Genomic DNA, 17906 nt, shown 5'->3' with positions numbered 1-17906 from the left:
ATTATCTAAACCCGTACGATTTAAATTCATTTGACACTACCACAGGATACTCAAAATTCGTTTAATATATATTTGCACCTACAAGGTTATCAATGTGACTTATTTTTTGTCTTTATAGCAAAAATGGAAGTGGATCAAACAAATCCAGTATAGTAGTTGCCCAAGAACTAGACGTTTTATCTGCGATTGACTTTGACCTATGCAACTATATTACTTAAATAGCCTACATTTCGTAATTTATATATGGTCAAACTAAATCATTTCCTTAATGGTGTAATTATCTTAATGCCAAAATAGCCAAATTAAGTAATTAGTTATTAAATCTAATTACTACCTTAATGGATATTATTGACCTCAGTATCTTGTATCAATTAATTTGTACAACGTTAGTGGAAAAATGTTGCATCTTCTCGAAACAACATCAACAGTGAATTACAGGAGATTAGTTTAATAGTTGTGTGGGGCTAAAACATAACAAGAGAATTAGTTTGATGATCTTCAAGAAATATTATATTATTTGCTTGTGTTGACCCAACATGTTTTTCACGCTTAATTAACAAATCATTAAGTTGCTTCTTTTCATTTGCCTCTTCTTTCATCATCCTACCTTTAATTTCCTCAATTATTTCTTCCCTTTTCATCAACTTTCTTTATCAACACTGTTGTAATCATGTACTCCTTTCATTTGCATCAAATACACATTCAAGAATTTGAAAGTGTTTGTTTCACCATGTGTCCATGTTTGTATTAACACTATAAAAAAGCGTGGGGTTTATCTTAAAATTACCAACCTCAATAGTTGTAGATTTTTGTGAGTTTTTTACAGGCCATGTAGGAGAGAGAAGCAAGTGAGAAGAATAAGAAAAAAAAAAAAACTAAAGGAATTACGCTCCATAAAGGCACATGCAATGCATGTGCCTTCTGGGCGCCCAGATTGCTACACATGCGTAATAATCTATACAAGTTTTTCCCTTTTTCCCTAAAAGTACACTCCACCCAAAAATTATATTTGCAAGAGAAAAATCTAGTTAAAAATCTCCCGTTCTCATTAGATAAAAATCAAAATTTAATTTTTCCTATCTAAAAAACTGAGCAAAAACCACTAATAAGAAAGAAAATTAATTTTGAATAATTCATTAGTGAATACATGAGTGTTGCTTTAACTCTGATTGTTTTCATTTTTCATTTTTTACTTTTCTTGTATTGTATATTTGTATTATTATCATTATTTTTTAACTTTACTTTTCTTATATTGTATTATTATCGTTATTTTTTTTTAACTTTGGCGATTTTTCGATTATTTTAGTATCTTTAAATTTCGTTAATTTTCTTCATCCGTCCATCATCACCAACTTTGGTTAATATTCTTTATCTATTGCTTCAACCTCATTGTCAACCACAACTGCTACAACAACTTCCTTTAGACTTCTACTTTTCTATTTTTTCTTTTGCACCATTTTTTATTTTAATTCTCATTCCTCTATTATAATAGAGTACCAAATGGGTGGCACAACACTTAAACTAAAACTTGTTTGGGTTCTTAAATTTTGATTCTAATTGAATACAAGCAAGTTTAAGTTTTGAGTTTAGCATTGGGGAAAATTTTCCATTTTAAAACCAACACTATTCAACTACCTTGCATCCAGCAGTATTCAACTACCCTACTTGATGTCTCCACCAAAATAGCAGCAAAAACATGTGCTAATATTATTGGTTATAAAACTGAATATTTTTACAATATATTTGACAACTTTGATAAACATGAGGATATAAATTATGCATAATCCATCAAGATTATCCATAAGTTACGTGATACTTATTGGCAAATTATTCTATGGACCGGGTTCACCTGGCAAGGTAGATCCGAACTCAAAATATACAATTTACATACTAAATATTCACAATTTATATACTGAATGTTCACATCTGAATCTTCACAATTTACATACTGAATATTCACGGTAAATTATGAACATTCAATGTGTAAATGGATACAGGTCCACCTTACAAGATGGACCCGGGTCCATGGTATAACTATTGATACTTATTTAGCTTTGACAAGCATGACAGTGAATACATAATCCATAGGTTAAAATAGTCACATTTGGAATTGTGCATTAGTTCATAATCATAAACCTTGACAAACCTAGTACAGTACAAATATGAAACGAAATCAAGTATGGCAGAATCTACATTCTCCAAAAGCGATGTGACTGGGCACCGAATTCAAGAATTGATAGCGAGATTGTACAAAAGATTAGAGTTTCAAGAGACAAACCTAGAGCAAAGGTCAGAGGGCAACCACGAGAAAGCCAAGAGATTTGCAGGTAGGGTGGTACAATCTTGAAGAAGTAATCCAAGCAGAGGCTCCTTGTGCCACTATCATCAAGAGTACTGGTAGAATGCTATGCTCTTGTCATCGGACACACTAGCAAGCATACAAGACCGGGGATCGTTTTTTCCAGGCGGTCCAAAAGCCACTGCCCAAACTTGGTCAGTGTGATTGGTTAATATCTGTGTAGCTGCCCTCATTTTAAGATCCCACAACCTAACCGACTTATCACTAGAGCCTGTTGCAATAGCACCCCCATCGGGGGAGACATCAACACTCAGGACCCAACTGGAATGGCCAGACAAAGGCATGATCAAGGCTTTCCCCTCGGCATCATACATGTGAACGTGCCCGTCATCTGAGGCAGAGAAGAGTACCCTTGCATCATGAAGAGAAGGTGAAAACACGAGAGAACGCACAGGCATGCAATGACCTTCCAAGAAATGTAAAAATTTGGCACGTATCACATCAAAAACAGAGATTGTGCCATCCATTGAACCACAGGCAATTAGTCTCCCATCAGGACTCCAAGCAACAGATAGGACAAATTTCTTTGTGTTACTTTTCTCTGTAGGCTTCAAACCTTCTGGACGAGGAATGGATAACGCCGAAGTTAGTTGCCAATGAGTAGTCTCCCATAATTTGACTGATAAACTACCACCTCCAGCTGCAGCCAGAGTGGTCCCCTGAGATCAAGGCAGAAAAGGGGGTCAATTGTGATGGCATAAACACTCAATTATCAGTATATAATAGACAAATCCTGAAGTATAAACAATCAAATAAAGAAATATAGGACCATATACCAGACACACATCAAACCACACACTCAGAAGTTAGAATTCATACCAGGTTCAACAGAATTATAGACTTATGAAGAACATGTTTTTACAATTTAATGACCACAATATAGCCAACTCCAATTCCATATCTTTTCCCTATCACCCTATGGTGAGTAATCTGGGAAACTAATTAATCTAGTGCGAAAAAACTACGCAGTAGTAATATCCAGACGCTTTCAGCTTTCCTAAATCTCTGTGCGGTATTCCCATTCCTATTAATTTCTGGAGAAACATTAACATGTTATCAAAGTAAAGGAACACATGAAAATTGTTTGGACCTATCTAAGCTAATGGTGCAGAAGAGTTCAGCAGCCTTGCAAGCTACATAAACTTGGGACAGCCTCAACTGAACTCAAGTCAATCTCTATGCTGTTTTTCTTTCCTTCCTTTTTTAGCCTTGAGTTGTAACTTGTAAGACCCTACCCTGTCTGCTTTAAGCTGTAATGCCATCCTCAGACATGATACTCCCACTATTCTCTCTCCCTCTTACAATGCTCTCACTTGCACTCTTACAACAGCTTACCGTCACTCTTTCCTTTTACTCCTTTTCAGTAAAATCTTATGGATATAAAACATTTTTCTAAGAGATTTTAGTCAAATAATCCCCAATTCAGGTTCTTATTTCTTAAAAATGATTTTATCTCTCTTCTAATGTAAAAACTGATGGAAAATAGTATTCTTCAGATGGTTAAAAGATTTGGGTTGAATCAAAATGGTTTCTTGAAATCCACTAACAATGTAATCTGAAATGAAATTCTCGCTCTGATAGTTGGCCTCTCACGCGCCCTTGAAGACTGATAGCTGCTCCCAAAAAAGTAGAAAGGATATAACTTTAGATAATGAGAATGAGAATCTAGACTTCACAATACAAGAAAGGGGAAAATCAGGTACATTCCGTTTTGTTTCCCATCCCAGTGGGAATGAGAGTTCCCTATTAGGAACCCTAGTGCCAATCGCTAGCGCATCCAGGGCCCCGGCGCCCAGCTCAGCTGGAGCGGGGAAAGGCTAAAGCTCTAAATTCTGCTGCCCAGCCAGGAGTAGCCAAGTCTGTGCTTGTGAACCTTGGACCTATTGACCGAGGATTCGTAACCACTATTCTATCTCTATTTCAAGGGTCACTTATTCCTAGCCAGTATCAGAAAATCCAACGGGTTATATTGCCCAGCTTTGGTAAGTACATTAGTACAGAAGCCATCGAATTACAAGTTCACTAAGATATCTATCATCGCATTACTTAAAACATCCAATCAATCAACCTAGCTAGTATCATAAATAATACTACATCTTTACATAAAACCAAGAATATCAGAGAACTGTAGATTTTTCTATTCGAATTTCTAAATGTAACCAAACTTTTTAACGAATATCATATCTGCATTACAAATTTCGTACTGAAAGCAACAGCTAAGCTCAAGTCCTACCCTATCAACTGAGGTCGCCTACTATATAAACATATATAGATACAGAGAGAATTCAGAAAAGTAACAATCTATCTTTCATACCTGTGGATTGAATGATAATTGCCAGACTTCGGAGGGAGGAGCTTCGAGGGTGGCAATGGTTCGGTTAGAATCAACGTCGAAGACGCGAATGTAGCTATCCATGGAAGCGGAAGCGGCGATCCGGCGGGTGGGGTGGGAGGCCACGGAAACGACGCCGAGGCAATGGCCAGTGTTGGTTCGCAAAGAAGTGAGCTTCTCCGGGTCCCAGAGGCGCACAGTCTCGTCGAGGCCCCCGGTGAGGAGGAGCGATGGAGCTCCGTCGCCGGGGCAGACCCACGACGCCGTCCATATGGAGTCGTCGTGGGCGTTCTGGATGCTATCGAGCGAGGCTAATTTCATGGCGATTTGGTTAACTAAGCTTAAACCCTAGCAGGAAAGATGCAAATGCTTGATGAAGCTATGATGTTTTGATGCTTATTGAGAGAAAGTAAGAAATTTTACCCCTACTTCTTGGGCCATATGTTGTCGGTTTGGGAATTGGGGGTCCATAGTCTTCAATCTTCATAACTTATTATTATTTTTTTAAGATACTTCATTTTTTTTTAAAGAATAATGATCAAATTTCTTTCTATGACTGGGATGGAAATATTGTTAAGAGTGTTATTCATGCTAATTTTTTTGGATCATTTAGGAAGGGGAACACCCCATACAAAGAGCAGTTATCTAATTAATTGGCGTTATACAGGAAAACCTTGTTAATCATCTTCCACGATTTGTAATATACTCTTGGCGGGTTGGTCATGGATGACCATGCGATGGCATGCAGCTAGCGATCTGGCTAGGAAATCTGCAACTCTATTCTTGTCCCTTGCTACAAACGATAGATGCCAAGCACCAATGCTCTGCAACTCCCTTTTACATGCATGTAGAATGTTATCCACCACGTTGTTTAGGCCCCTATTATGATTGATTGCATTCACAATTGTGATCAAATCGCTCTCAAAGCAAGTTTGTTTGTTGTCAATCAACTTAGCTAATTGGATGCCCTTTAAAATGCCCATGCTTCAGCTGTTTCGAGAGAGCATTTCCTCATATACAACGAGGGTCTTCCTTCTTCAAAAAAATCTTATTAGAGAGATGAGGTGGTCATGAATGCAAATTGAGGGAAAAGTGGTGAGATCGAAAGCACGAGGATTCATTAAAAATTTTGGAAATAGTAATGTGTTCCAAAGAATTGGGGGATCTTGGATTTAGAAACCTTAGAGGGCTTTTACTAACAGGAAATTCTCAAAAAAAAAAATCAAATTTGAAAATTGAAAACACCCAAACGCTTTTACTTCTTGTTTTCCAATTTTGAAAACTGAGAATACTTCTTCATTTTTTAAGATATCAGAAACACACCTAAAAGCTATTCTTTGATTTGAAAACACACACAGGTGAACAGTAACAAAGCTAATCGATTCCTGTAACAACTTTTCTTCTTTATTCCTCCCTTTTCTTCTTCACTTTCTTCTTCACATTATATCAAACTCCCCCAATCGCTACTTTTCTTATTCACTTTCTTCACAGCTCTAATACCCCTCAAGAGGCCGATCTTGGTAATACGATCACAACTTCACTTTCTTCACTTAGGTAATGACGAGCTTAGGGTGGGAGAACGATGCACTTTTTTCCTGCAATGTATAGCTATTGTTTACTTTTTTCCTGACTTACTAGTATAAAATTCATTACTGTATTACCATTTATGTTGTTGTGTGCAATTTAGTCATTCAGATGCATCATGCATGTTCTGCAATTTTGTAGCAAAGAAAGGGTAGAATTCTCAAATCTAAGGCTAAACAAGTAAAAAATCTTTCTAGATTATAGTTTTGCTTTAAGGATATGCGTGAGTTTCGGATTTGAGTTTATGTTGTGCATCTGAATTGAAAACATAGGATTAACCATGTTATGTAAACAGTCTTAGAGATTAATTAGAAACCCAAATTCATTGATGGCTAGGATTTACAAATACTTCCCAAACTCAACCTTTTTGGAGGCTCGCAAAGGCTCGAATCCATCATTTATCTAAAGCAGCTTACTAGAAACACATGAGATTATCGAGAACCATAGTAGATGGAGAGTGAGCAAAGGATATCTCATTCAAATTTGGGGAGACAACTGGCTTCCAGACAAAGACAACCCTAAAGTGACTTTATTTTCGTATCCATTAATGAAGAGACCATAAGACCCATCTTTAACCCTAAAGATGTTAACCTTATTCTAAAGGTCCCCTTGGTTAGACAAGTGACAACATGATCAAGACAGACTGATTTGGGCTCCCGAAGAAGATGACAATTTTTCATTTAAGAGTTGCTATAAAATCATGAATGGTGAATTAAGAGAGGAGGATAGACAGAAATGGCCATTGATTTGGCAATTAAAGATTTCTCCCAAAGTCAAAATATTCTTTTGGTAGGTGTGTGCTAACTGCCTCCCAATCAAAGACCTTTTGAGACTTAGAAAAGTAATGTGTGATGACAAATACCCTATTTGTGAACAAGAAAAAGAATAAGCTTGGCATTTGTCTGTACTTTGTAGATTGCTTCTATGCAAAATAATGTTGGAATATCATGAGCTTTCAACTACAAAATATGGCAATAACTTTCTTTCATTTGTGGTTCAATCAAATCTTTACCCCAATTTCACTTAAATAGACTTGCACACTGGTATGAGTTGCTGAGAAATCTAGAAGTAAAGAAACGAAAAAGGCTAGCACAACTAGAGCTTGCCAACGCCAAAAACTTCGTGCATGATTGGAGAGAGACATCATCCGTAGCCACTGATGGACATCAAGACACCAACCACAAGCGAGTAAAATGGGTTAAACATCAAGAGGAGCTTTTAAAACTCAATAATGTTGACACGACAATTGACAAAGGCTATGCAAAATGTGATTTGATAGTGTGATTAGTGATGAAAATGGAAGCTTCATTGCAGAAAAGAATGAACCCTTAATTGATTGGCAAAATAGAACTAATTTGCAAAATTAGTAGTAGAAATTGATTCATGTTCATAGTCTTTATTCTTTTGTTAGCTGCTATTTCATTTCGTAGTTATTCAATTGTTTTTCCTGCCCTGTTTTCTACCTGCTTTTTCATTCAGTTTAATCCATTTTGATTGTTGATTGGTCTTGAGAACTTTAAATTATTAAGTCAATTATTTTCAAGTCTTTATAAATTGCATTGTATTAATTCCTTGTGGGTTCAACCGTTGCTTTTGCACACTATTACTACAGTGATTCATGCACTTGCAAGGACGTATTAAAATTGTCCATCATACACCAAATTTGGTGTAATGGATTGAAAGTGAATAAAATTTGATACGATAATATATGAAAAATATTCATTTTGATGTGTCATTTAGTATAATTTTTTGATATTTTGATGTAAATTAGGCCAGAGATGCTCTTACAAAATGCCTCTAGCTTCTTAATTATAAAGAAAAAATGCAATTAAGCTTTACCAATTCTTGATAATTCACCATCATAAACAAAACTTAACATTGAATCCCAAGCTCATCATATCAACAAATAAAGAAGTCTCTCAAAAAGTGAACAAAAACATAATCAAAGCCCTAGCATATACACAATCATATTTCCTTCAAAAAAACACTCCAAACTTGACTATATGATTTCAAGGCCCCAATTGAGAACTAAAAACAACACAATTGGAGCCAATCTAAATTAAACCCCCAAAAAAAGTGAAAAATAAAAAGGAATCTATGTTTGATATTTAGGTGATGGGCCCTGGCCCAAACAGGAAAAGACGGTTGAAGGCTCTTTTATCATTTGGCCTACCAGTCTACAACTCACACCAACTTTCGCTTTTCCCGCAACGAATTCATTTTCTCCAACCGCCACTCGTCCCTGAGCCGGGCGATGAATTTATCCGCTTTCGAGTTAACGTCCGGACTAGGGCAATAAACCGGCGGTCCGATTGCATCCTCACCGTCGGTCTGCTCCGATTTCACTGACATTACATCGACGTCTTCGATCTCCGGTGAGCTACACCGGGAGCTGTGGTTGCTCCGGATTCGAACGAAGTCTCCGCGAGCCACGAATTTGTTTTCCGGCATTCTAAACGGCGGCAGCGGCGGAGGCTTCGGTATTAATGGCGATTGCGCGCCGCTATTCAAATTCTCGTCGTAGTAGTTCCTTGTAGTTCTCGACGAGATTGGCGGTTTTCTGGCGGCGGATGAAGGGCGATGTAGTGGTTCAGATGAAGTTTTGCGACTTGATAATGCTTGTGTTGATGGTGGTGGAGGAGGTGGGGGAGGAGGAGATGAAGTTGAAGTTGAAGTTGAGTTTACTGATTTGAATCGCCTGCTTTTGTTGTTTCCAGTTTTTAATATAGAATTGAGAATTGAAGAAGGCGGAGGCGGGGGAGGAGGTGGTGGAGGAGTTGATGATGAATGGCTAAAACGCTTGCTTATGCTTCCTGTTTTGAATAAATTATTGAAAATTGATTTTGGTGGAGGCGGTGGAGGAGGAGGAGGTGGCGAGGGAACAGCTATTGAAGAAACAGAATGCACGCGTTTACTTTTGCTGCTCTTTTTGAATAGGTTCTGAAAAACCTTGGACGGCGGAGGAGGCGGAGGTGGTGGTGGAGGAGGCGTTTGTGGCGGTATAGGTGAACTCGACGGCGGAGAGTCATCAGAAGCGCTCTCGTAGATGCTTTTTGTTTTTGTTCTCTTTTTCCTTTTCGTCTGGTTGTATAGAGAAGCTATAGCGGTTGCTATTTCCTTCGTCGCGCCGCTCTTTTTTCTATGAAGTTTCCGTATATTTTCCTCTGATCTTATCGGGATTGGCATTGCCACGGTGGACGGCGGCGGCGGAGGTGGAGGTGGCGGTGCCGGTGGCGTGGGAAGAGGAGGAGCAGGGGGCCGGCTTTCAACAAACTCCTCTGCTCTTTCATTACTCTGCTTTTCAACTTTTTCCTTCCGCGGAACAATATGCAGGGATCTTCTCCGTTTCAACCTCGTCCTTGGCGGTGGCGGCGGAGGTGGAGGCGGTGGCGACGGCGAGGCAGGCGGAAGAGGAGAACTGCGAATTTCAACCGTATCCACAGGGATCACTTTAATACCAGTCTCCTCTCTCTCCACTTCACTCCGGCGTTGACGGTGGCGATCGTACTCCGCCGCCGCCGATCGATACAAATTCACTTCAAAATCATCAAAAAACCGGTACCGATTCTCGCCGGTTTCCCACCCCTGCACTTGCCTCAGATCCGGATACGAACTACTGCTCCTCCGTAGCCGGCTATTGCCAGTTTCCGGCACCCCGGTTTGACCGGAATCATACACTTTCCGACCAGAATATTCAACCGCAGAAACTCTCGGAACATCCCGCTCAACGCCTGCGCTGTCGGCGGCTGAAACGTCGTCGTTCCTCCGTGCAAAAACACCACAAAGAATAGCAAAAACTACCAGCAATATGTTTAGTGAATCCCAGCTCTTCTTAACGGAACCGGGCCTAAGAAAATGCGTCGTATGCGAAAGAAAGGGAGGGACTAGAAAGAATATAACGAGGATAGCAAGGATGGGAACGAGTAGGATAAGCACCACCGGATTGATGATAGGAGACGGTGGTTGACGGCGGCGTTGGCGGAAGGGCGAGGTGGGGGGTTGGGTCCAGTAAGGCGGGGAGTCTCCATCATGTTCCATGGAGATATCTTTAATGTGGCTTTTAGGCTTAGCGGTGGCAAAGTGAGAGATGCCTTAAAAGCTTGCTGGGAGCGAGCGTGGCCCTAATGATTATGGTTGATGAGTAAGATAATGGTCGCGTTTAAATATCCAAACCTATAAATTACTACTGCATTTACTTCCATTTTTTATCCAACCACAAAGGTCTAGTGGCACCCAATGACACCCATGTGGAAGGGATAGATTCGAGCCTAAGTGGAGGGGTTGTTATCTCTGTGGAAGGGGTAGATTCGAGCCTAAGTAGAGGGGTTGTTATCTCTTTGTGCTTCAATAGATTGAGTAGTTACAGATACTACATTGTAACAAAGTCAGTAGCACAAAAAAAAAAAAAAGACTAATGGACTAATGCTATATTGATGCTCTATTGTTATTCATAGAGAGTATGTTGGGCGTCAGCTTAAGTTGGGACTCGATTTGTGACATGGCGCAATGACAATGGAAGAATATGATTAATATATACTTATTTATTATCAATTGATTTTAAGAGGGATGGTATGTGGTTTTCATTCTTTATTTTTTAAATATTATTTTATGTTTTCTTTTCTCTAATTCGGTTAGTAAAATCATCCTAAGAGAATATTTATTTTGTAATATATTTTACGTTTTCCTTTTTCCAGTTTAGTTAGTAAAATAAGAGAATTTTTGTTTCATGATATTTCTATTTTCTTTTCTCCAGTTCGGTTAGTAAAATCATCCTAAAAGAATATTTGTTTCATAAATCATAATATATTATTTAATTTCCTTTCCCCATTTTAGTTAGTAAAAATATCCTAAAAGAACATTTATTTTTAAGTTATATCACATAATTTCAATAATGTGAAAATTGAAAACTTCTTTAGTTTTTTTTTTTTCAATTTTCATGGTCTCATTCGCCTAATTTTGTAGGTTATGTGAAAATTTTGCAAATAAATATTATGTTATTTACAAACATATCTTGAAACAAATGCCAAACATTATTGGACCTGGGTGCAAAATCATTACGTCTAATGTTTAGAGACATCATCATATTTAATTTTACCCTTTTATTCGCAATATTGTTATGCATGCACTTGGGGTAGATCAGAGTACATACGTATTTAATCTTATTATCCATATTAAATTTATGTTACATACCAAGTTCAATATGCCATATTAGTAATGTCAAAGTAATTAATAAAAATGCCACAAAGAGGTGATGATGATTAAGTGGATGAAACAAAATTATCGTACTTTTTTTAAAAAAATGTAATTTATGAGTTATTACTTATTACACTAGTATTTTCGCCCGTGCGATGCACAGAATGAATTTGTTATAATATATTAAAAATATTTGGATCGATATATAATTATTTAAATTAGAACATCAAATATTATATAGTGCAATTGAAGATATGTTTTGGATCCTTTTTTTTGATGTTATTATTGCTTGAGTTTTGAGCAAATAATTGCTCAAATTAATAGCTAATGTGTAGATCTACGCATGCGGTGTTGTAACTTTGGAGATTTTATAAATCATTATTTAAGATTTTTATAAATTGGGCAAATGTACTTGTTCTCTAGCAACTCCGTTATAGGAATCAATTCTTATCTTAAATCATTTGTATGGAACATATGTTTTTTGTCTAGATATATAACAATTTTGTCATTTTGTAAAAAAAAAAATAATAAATAAAATATGAGTTAATTAGTGCATTTTTTAGTTTTTCCTTCCTTTACCGTTTCCCTTAAGAAAACACGAGTTAATTAATCCATATGTTAAGCATTTAATTAGTCCAGTCAAACTAAGAAGAACTGAAACTCAAATAAATATTGTTTGTGGTAAATCGAAAACAAAACAACCAAGGCTCTCATGCCTTGGGTTCAATCTTAGGCTTTTTCAAATTCTTTGAAGATGATGAACAATTCATGTTTATTCTCTTCAAAGACTACTGCTCAGGAGTGGTTTCATCAACGGAGATGACTTCTGGATTTGTCGAATATGTAGCTTCCAGTGGTGTTATGCCCTGGTCGAAAATAACTATTAAAAAATCAAGGCTAAAAAAATTTTATTGCATGAGGTAGAACAAAATTGTAATTAAAAATTACTTGGTTGCTATCCACACCTCCGGGAGCCTTCAACACTCAAAATCCTTGAGTTTAAACATGTCTTTGGAAAAATCAGAATCATCTTGATCCGTAACGCTAATCAAAGTGTCATTATTCGTTTTCATAATGTACTTTTGTTCGCACGACTTAAACCTCATGCGAGAGGTGTTTGCACAACAAAATTGTGAATATTATAGATTTTCCCTTTCTTCAAGAGTTTGTTGAATTGTTTGACAAATTCTTTAGAAATTTGTAAATGAATACAAATTCCCTTAGAGAATCACCCATAAATATTAATATTAATTAATAAATAAATATTATAAATTTTATATCCTTTTCTATCATGAATATACTAAAAAATAGTAATAATTCATTATATATGTGATTATATTCTGTGGATAACAAATTCATTATGTAATTATATTCTGTGATGTATATTGAAGTTTGATTGGCTAATATACAACATACAACATAAAACAAAAATTCAATATTCTAAAATAAACCATTTAACCAATATACTATGAGTATGAGTCTAAATTATAGTATAAGTCTACAATATAGTATTAATCCCAATATTAATAAATAAATAATATAAATTTTATATTCTATGAGTAACAAATTCATTTTGTGATTATATTTTGTGGATAACAAATCCATTATGTGATTAAATTTTGTGATGTATATTGAAGTATGATTGTCTAACATACAACATAAATTCAGTATTCTGAAATAAAACATTCAACCGATATAGTATGAGTATGAGTCTAAATTATAGTATGAGTTTAAATTATAGTATTAATCCAATATCACAAAAATTCAATGCTGTAAAAAAAAGTGTATAAATGCAATATATACCTTGGAGTCATGGAATAAGCATGTCAGTGTTTGTTGGTTGATGGCAACACGTTGATATTCCTTGGACAAATAACAACGCATCAACCAGAGCCTTATAGAGCTTTTCCTTGACCTGATGGATAGGTCGGAAGCAGAGACGTAATTTGACTCCATTACTAAGCAATAAAGAGAAAGATGAGAAATTGCAGAGAACAATAGAAAATATATAATGGTAGAATATTAGTCAATTAGTAATCTTTTTATATATTCCGCCTATTAGTAATATCAGATTCATTTTCAACAAATTATTCTTTTTTTTTAATCAATTAAAATATCAGATGCAGTAATATTTTTACCTAATTTCCGTTCTATTTTTAATTGATGTTGTAGATCGAATAGTATTATTGAAATATTTCCGTTCCTTTTTTAATTTACCTTTAATATTGTTTAAAATATGTTTTTACTATTGATGGTGTAGAATATTGTTATTGAAATATTTCCGTTACTTTTTTTAATTAAAATGCAATGATCTGACCATTTCCTTTTTTCATTTTAGTCAATTATTGATATTTTTTATTTGCAGACAATTATTAATATTCATTTTCTTTTATATATTCAGTCAATTAGTAATATCAGATTCATTTTCAGTCGATTATTCTTTTTTTATTTTAAGTCAATTAGTCAATTAGAATAATAGATGCACTGATATTTTTACCTAATTTCCGTTCTATTTTTAATTAATGATGTAGAATATTATTATTGAAATATTTTCATTCTATTTTTAATTTACCTTTACTATTGTTTAAAATTTAAAATATGCCTTTACTATTGATGATGTAGACTATTATTATTGAAATATTTCCTTTCCATTTTTAATTTACTTTTACTATTGATAATGTAGAATATTATTACTATTGAAATATTTTCGTTTCATTTTTAATTTTCGTTCTATTGTTTAAAATTGCGAAAGATTTACGATTTAATTGTGATTTGATTTATTCTACTGTGTAATATTATTGTGAAAAATTATAGTACAATGATTTGACCATTTCCTTTTCTATTTTAATTAATTATGGATCTTTTTTTTTATTTCCAGTCAATTATTAATATTCATTTCCTTTTTCATGACATAATTGTCATTCTCTTTTCTATTTTTAATTTTCAATCAATTATTAATATTCATCTCCTTTTCTAATTTATCTAATTTCCGTTCCATTTTTAATTGATGATGTAAATATTATTGTGAAATATTTCCGTTCTATTTTTAATTTACCTTTACTATTTACTATTGTTTGGGCGGGAAATCAAGTAAATAGGATTTTATTTTTAATTATAGCTTTGTGTGTGTGTGTGTGTGTGTGTGTGTGTGTGTTATTGTTATTCCGTTTCATGGTAAGTTAATTATGTTTCCTTTTCTATTTTTCCTTTTTTACTGCTAATATTATTAGTATTAATCAATAAATTATGGACACTTTTTTATTTCATTTTCTATTGTTTCCTTAATAAATTTTTATTTTCTATTGTTTGGACAAAAGTGGTTGGACGGAAAAGCATGAAATGGAAATTTTGTTACGATTTTCCTTTTTATTAGTAACCTTATTATTATTAGTCTGTTTCTTGGTAAGTTAATTCCATTTTGTTTTCTATTTTTTCTCGTAAGTTAATTTTGTTTCTTTTTTCATTTTTCATTTTTACTGCTAACATTATTAATATTAGTCATTGAATTATGGATCATTTTTTATTTTCCTTTTGTATTGTTTGCTAAATATTTTTTTTCTTTTTAAATTGTTTTGGCTGAAGTGTTTGTGCGGGAATAAACGAAATGAGGATTTTGTTTTTAATAATATTATAGATTATAGATTATAGATTATAGATTATAGATATAGATTAGTAGCCAACCATCAAGTATATATATATATGTGTGTGTGTGTGTGTGTGTGTGTGTGTTTAATTTGTCTTATGCTGTTGTACAGTTAGGTAAAATGCATGTTGTGAAATTGATCAGAACAAAGGCATAAATTGATCTACGTACATATTGACATTTAGAATTCCTTATGAATATTGAATTATTATCTCTTACATACAAAGAGTCATCTAGGGAATTGAATTATTATCTCTTACGTTTGCAGACACTGCAATCTGTATAACAAAGAGAGATCCTTCCTGCAATAGTCTTCATTTATTTTCCTGAATTACAGGAGCATCCATAGATGGAGAAGATAAAGATTGCTCTAAAGGTTAATCATCAGAAAGTAAATCAGGAATAAGGAATAAAGATTCTAAACATAGTTACGTTTCCATTGTATATGATTTTTTGATTATAAGGCACTTTTATTACCATTTAAATACTCTTTATTAAATATTTTATATAGTATTAATTATCATTATAATGATTATTTTGAAAATATTTTATTTATTGCAAATATTAATATTTTGAAAATTTTGCTTATATTCATTAACTAATTTTTTTTAATTATAAAGATAATTTCACTACTATTTAAATACTATATAATTACTTAATTTCTTATTTTCCATTATTAACTTAATTAGAATTATTTCCTTATATTACTTAATTCCTTAATTTCATTATTAGCTTAATCATAATTAATTCCTTAATTTGTATAATAATTAAAATATTTTAATTATTGCAAATATTGATATTTTGAAAGATTTGCTTATATTCATTAACTAAAAAAAGATTTAATATACGTTTGTAGAGACTGCAATCTGTATACCATGGAGAGATCCTTCCCGCAATAGTCTTCATTTGTTTTTCCCAAATTAAAGGAGCATCCGTAGATGGAGAAGATGAAGATTGCTCTAAACACATACAAATATTTGATAAAGTCATGAGTCAAATAACAATTATTCATAAATACTATAGAAATTATTTTTGAGGGATTTTAGAAAGATGGTGCACATAAACACTTACGAAAATGATTACTTTTGAAGAAAAAGTATTTTGGTGAACATGAATACTTACCTTAGAAATCAAAATTCACTGCGCACACTCGAAACACTCATAGTTGATAATCCTTGTTTGCTAGTTCTTTTCTTCCTTTTGGCGAGAAAAGGGAAAAAATTATGGGGAAAGATAGAGAATTTTTTTGCAACAATGGAAGAAGATGGAGAATACATACTCGGAGGATGAAATTTTTTTTTGCAACAATGGAAGAAGATGGGAGAATATATACTTGGATTAAGATTATGTTATGGAAAGAAGTGCATAATGATTACTAATGAAGAGGATATAATGGGATTAGGATGAAATTAGGGAAAGAAATGTGTAGTATTGTAAGATATATATTTATTTATATAATAATTATTTCCATATGAAAGTATGTAACTGCCAATTTCATAATTACATATAGGCATAATAGGATAATACTATATATACATATATATATATATATATATATGTATGTATATATATATATATATGTATATATATATATATATATATATATATATATATATATATATATATATATGTATATAATATGATTGGCATTACCAACAATTTTCTTACCAATTAATAAAATTTTCTTACCAATTAAGCTTTACTAATTATTTTACTAATAAATTATGATATTAAATATTAACCTATTATAATCAATTAAATATTGACATAAATATTACTAATAGATATATAGATATAGATTATTAGCATATATATATATATATAATATGATTAACATTATCAAAAATTGTAACAATCAAAACCACATTCTTATCTCGTTAATAGTATTCTATCATAATAATTACCATAATTACTAATAACCTATTATAATCAATTATAATTAATATTATTCTATCATTAATATTATTTTATAATAATAATTAATATTCTTAATATTTATTATTATTAATAATATTATTATTATTATTATTATAATTACCATATTACTAAAATACCCTTACGTTTGGGCGGAAAAATTATAGAGGAGGATAATTTTTTTATATATAGTATAGACAAGTCAATGCACCATTCGGGTGTGAATGCATTTAAATTTCCCTCGTACAAAAAAAAAAAAAAAAAGAAGATAATTAATAATCAAGAATTAAGTTTCCTTCACTTAAATCACAAGCTATTGATAACTTCCGACATATTATTTTAAGTTTATAATGCATGTGTTTGGGCATGGCAGTTGGAAAACGATTGTTTTTATTAGCTGATTAGTTGTAGTATCGTTTTAAAAGGTTCATTGGCTTGAATTGGTCGTGGATAATTGTACTTCACTTTTTATTTATTTGATAAAATTCTCATCTAATATATGTAGTAAGCCAATTTGAGGGGGGAAAAAAGAAGAAGAACAATAGGGTTGAAAATGAATTTAATTTGATTGAAATGTCAACGTTGGTAACAAAATGATCAAATTAACTGAAATATTGAAAACATAAATTTAAATTAACTTAGAAAAAAATATATAAAAAAATTCATTGCACATCAATAACTTAAGAGACTAAATTTGTGTGTGTATATATATATATAGGGGCGCGCTCAGGTGATAGCTCTCACCCAGGAAAGAAATATGAACTATTCACAGTCGTCCACGTGTCCATATCAACGAACAAATGTAATTTTAAAGAAATGACACAGTATAACGTTATGTGCACTTAGTATTGATGCTTAGTGTACATTTTACTTGCACTTGT

The 17906-nt window shown here is 33.3% G+C and overlaps 2 protein-coding genes across 2 annotated transcripts; both read right to left on the bottom strand.

The window, feature by feature from the left end:
- Positions 1 to 1982: 1982 nt before the first annotated feature.
- On the bottom strand, positions 1983 to 5110 carry LOC115998211 (WD repeat-containing protein VIP3). Its single transcript, XM_031237709.1, has 2 exons — positions 4674 to 5110; positions 1983 to 3018 (listed from the first exon to the last, which is right to left on the bottom strand). Exons 1-2 carry the CDS (start codon positions 5010 to 5012, stop codon positions 2386 to 2388), a joined length of 972 nt encoding a protein of 323 aa, XP_031093569.1. The 5' UTR covers positions 5013 to 5110; the 3' UTR covers positions 1983 to 2385.
- Positions 5111 to 8459: 3349 nt separating this feature from the next.
- LOC115999547 (proline-rich protein LAS17-like) lies at positions 8460 to 10313 on the bottom strand. The gene has a single exon (XM_031239389.1). It carries the CDS (start codon positions 10311 to 10313, stop codon positions 8460 to 8462), a length of 1854 nt encoding a protein of 617 aa, XP_031095249.1.
- Positions 10314 to 17906: the final 7593 nt, after the last annotated feature.

The sequence above is a fragment of the Ipomoea triloba genome, chromosome 12 (genome assembly GCF_003576645.1).
Source record: "Ipomoea triloba cultivar NCNSP0323 chromosome 12, ASM357664v1".
In the NCBI taxonomy this organism is placed as follows: domain Eukaryota; kingdom Viridiplantae; phylum Streptophyta; class Magnoliopsida; order Solanales; family Convolvulaceae; genus Ipomoea; species Ipomoea triloba.
The sequence above is the reverse complement of the archived record's forward strand: the minus strand, read 5'-3'. Positions and strand labels throughout refer to the sequence as shown.